The 1,991-nt window shown below is 40.6% G+C and overlaps 1 protein-coding gene across 1 annotated transcript in view; it reads left to right on the forward strand.

The window, feature by feature from the left end:
* The window catches only part of DHFR (dihydrofolate reductase), a 35,472-nt gene extending 33,747 nt beyond the window's left edge, over positions 1-1,725 (forward strand). The window contains exons 5-6 of the mRNA XM_018565210.1: positions 160-275; positions 1,606-1,725. Of these exons, the coding sequence (XP_018420712.1) occupies positions 160-275; positions 1,606-1,684 (195 nt within the window). The 3' untranslated portion in view covers positions 1,685-1,725. The remainder of the gene's footprint in view (positions 1-159; positions 276-1,605) is intronic.
* Positions 1,726-1,991: the final 266 nt, after the last annotated feature.

A 1,991-nucleotide genomic window follows, 5' to 3' on the forward strand; every position in this document is an offset into this window, starting at 1 on the left:
GTTGGGGGGGGGGGGGGGTGCTTTCCAGATATTCTGTCACCACTTTGGACTTTAATAACTGCTATGGGAAGGAGAATCATAATACCTTTTATCCCTGTCAAATCCCCTAGTCTGTCTGCCTCCTTAAAACAGTATTTCTATTTTTGTCTTTCTGTGCAGGAAGTTATGGACAAACCTGTTAGCCAGAGGCTGTTTGTGACCAGAATTCAGCAAGAGTTTGAATGTGACACATTTCTACCAGACATTGATCTGCAGTCATACAAGCTGCTGCCAGAGTAAGAAAGCTGTTATAATATAATCTGAACTTAATTATGTGCCATTGTGTGATATCATTATAAGACACCAAACACAAGATTTTGATGTCTTGCTGCTTTGACTTGTTGACAGTCAACTCATTAGCTGCACTTGGATTTCAGTGCACTTCACATCATTTATTTGGCACATAGTGGTTATTTGTCTTAGTACAAATGTAAAATCCTACATGTAGCTCTACCCTAAAGGCTTTAGGGGGATTTTTTTCATTTGGTTTATCTTTAGAGGTGAAAATGTACAAATGCATATTCAGACATCAGCATATAAAGAGCAAAGCTTTTTGGGCCCCCAGGAGGTATTTGCCATAATGTGCTGGTATACCCACTTACCTTTCTGGTGATCCCCTCCAGCACTGATATCAGCTCTCTGCTGGCACTGCCGTCTTCCAGGTTCAGTGTCTTCAGACTCTTGATTGGCTGCGCACGGGAGTTGCTTGATTTTGGCACAGGTCCTTGCCGAGCTTGTGAACTTCAGCCTGAGGCAGAAAGGGAGCAATTATGACAGAAGAGGCATACAGAGTCTCTTCTGTCATAAAAACCCTACCTGTCTAGGTTTTGGTTTCTGTTGTTGTTTTTCTGATTTAAAGGAGAACTATGGGGGCAGGGCTTTTTCCCCATAATTCTCCTAAGGGTAACGGGAGGACACAAACTAGCGTCCTCCCGTCACCCAAAGCTCAGTATACCGCGAGCTACAGCTCGCGGTATACTGAGACGCCGCAGCCGGAACGGATCCCGACAATTATGTCTGGATCCACCCAGCTGCGTGTGTGACAGCTGGCTCAGGTATGTGTTCGCTCACTTCCCGATCTACTGAACCGACCTGTGACAGTTTCATTGTCACAGGTCGGCTCAGATTATGAGGCTGAGTAAAAATCACTCCCCTCATAATTCTCCGTTTAGTAATATCTACTGTGTAAGTGGAGATGAACACCGAAACAAATGGTTTTCCAGCTCATTGCTGATTTTCCAATGTCATCAGATGCTATCATAGCGAGCTTGCTGTACATGTTGAAATCTGGTTGTATAATCTCAAACTACTATGTAGTGCAAAGACCTACCTGGTTGGATGAGTTTTTTACACAATCCCTCATATTGCTTGATTTTGGTAATGGGGATTGCACAGATTGTAATTTGTATGGCCATTTTAAGGAAAAACAGATTTCCACAACATTGTTTTACTACACTACTTTGTCAATTTAAATTGATAACCATCAGGAATCCATTGCATTTTTTTTTTTGTTTCTTTCAGCTTGAGCATGTTAACCCCCTTTTAAATCTGTTTTCTCTTACACAGGTACCCAGGTATATCCTCCGAAATGCAAGAAGAGAACGGTATTCAGTACAAGTTTGAAGTCTATGAAAAGATGCTATAATTGCTCATGTTTAATGTAAATTTGCTGTACAGTAAACATTTTCTACTGCTTTTCAATGGCTGGTTTTTTTTATTTAAAAAGCACTCCTTTTACCTAAATCCGGAAAACATTTGAGGCTTCAAGGAGAGCACAAATACATTGATATGTCAGTTCAAAGAAAATAAGCCATTAATCGGATTCAAGCATTCATATGTAAATTGAAATGCTTTTTGCCTGTGTCAGCTTTTTGTTTTTAGAAGAAACACCGAAAAATAGCCTATACACAAGAACATATAAGAACATTCAATACTGTCGTATTCTGAGCTAC

This window comes from Nanorana parkeri, unplaced genomic scaffold (genome assembly GCF_000935625.1).
Source record: "Nanorana parkeri isolate BGI_ZX_2015 unplaced genomic scaffold, ASM93562v1 scaffold822, whole genome shotgun sequence".
In the NCBI taxonomy this organism is placed as follows: Eukaryota; Metazoa; Chordata; class Amphibia; order Anura; family Dicroglossidae; genus Nanorana; species Nanorana parkeri.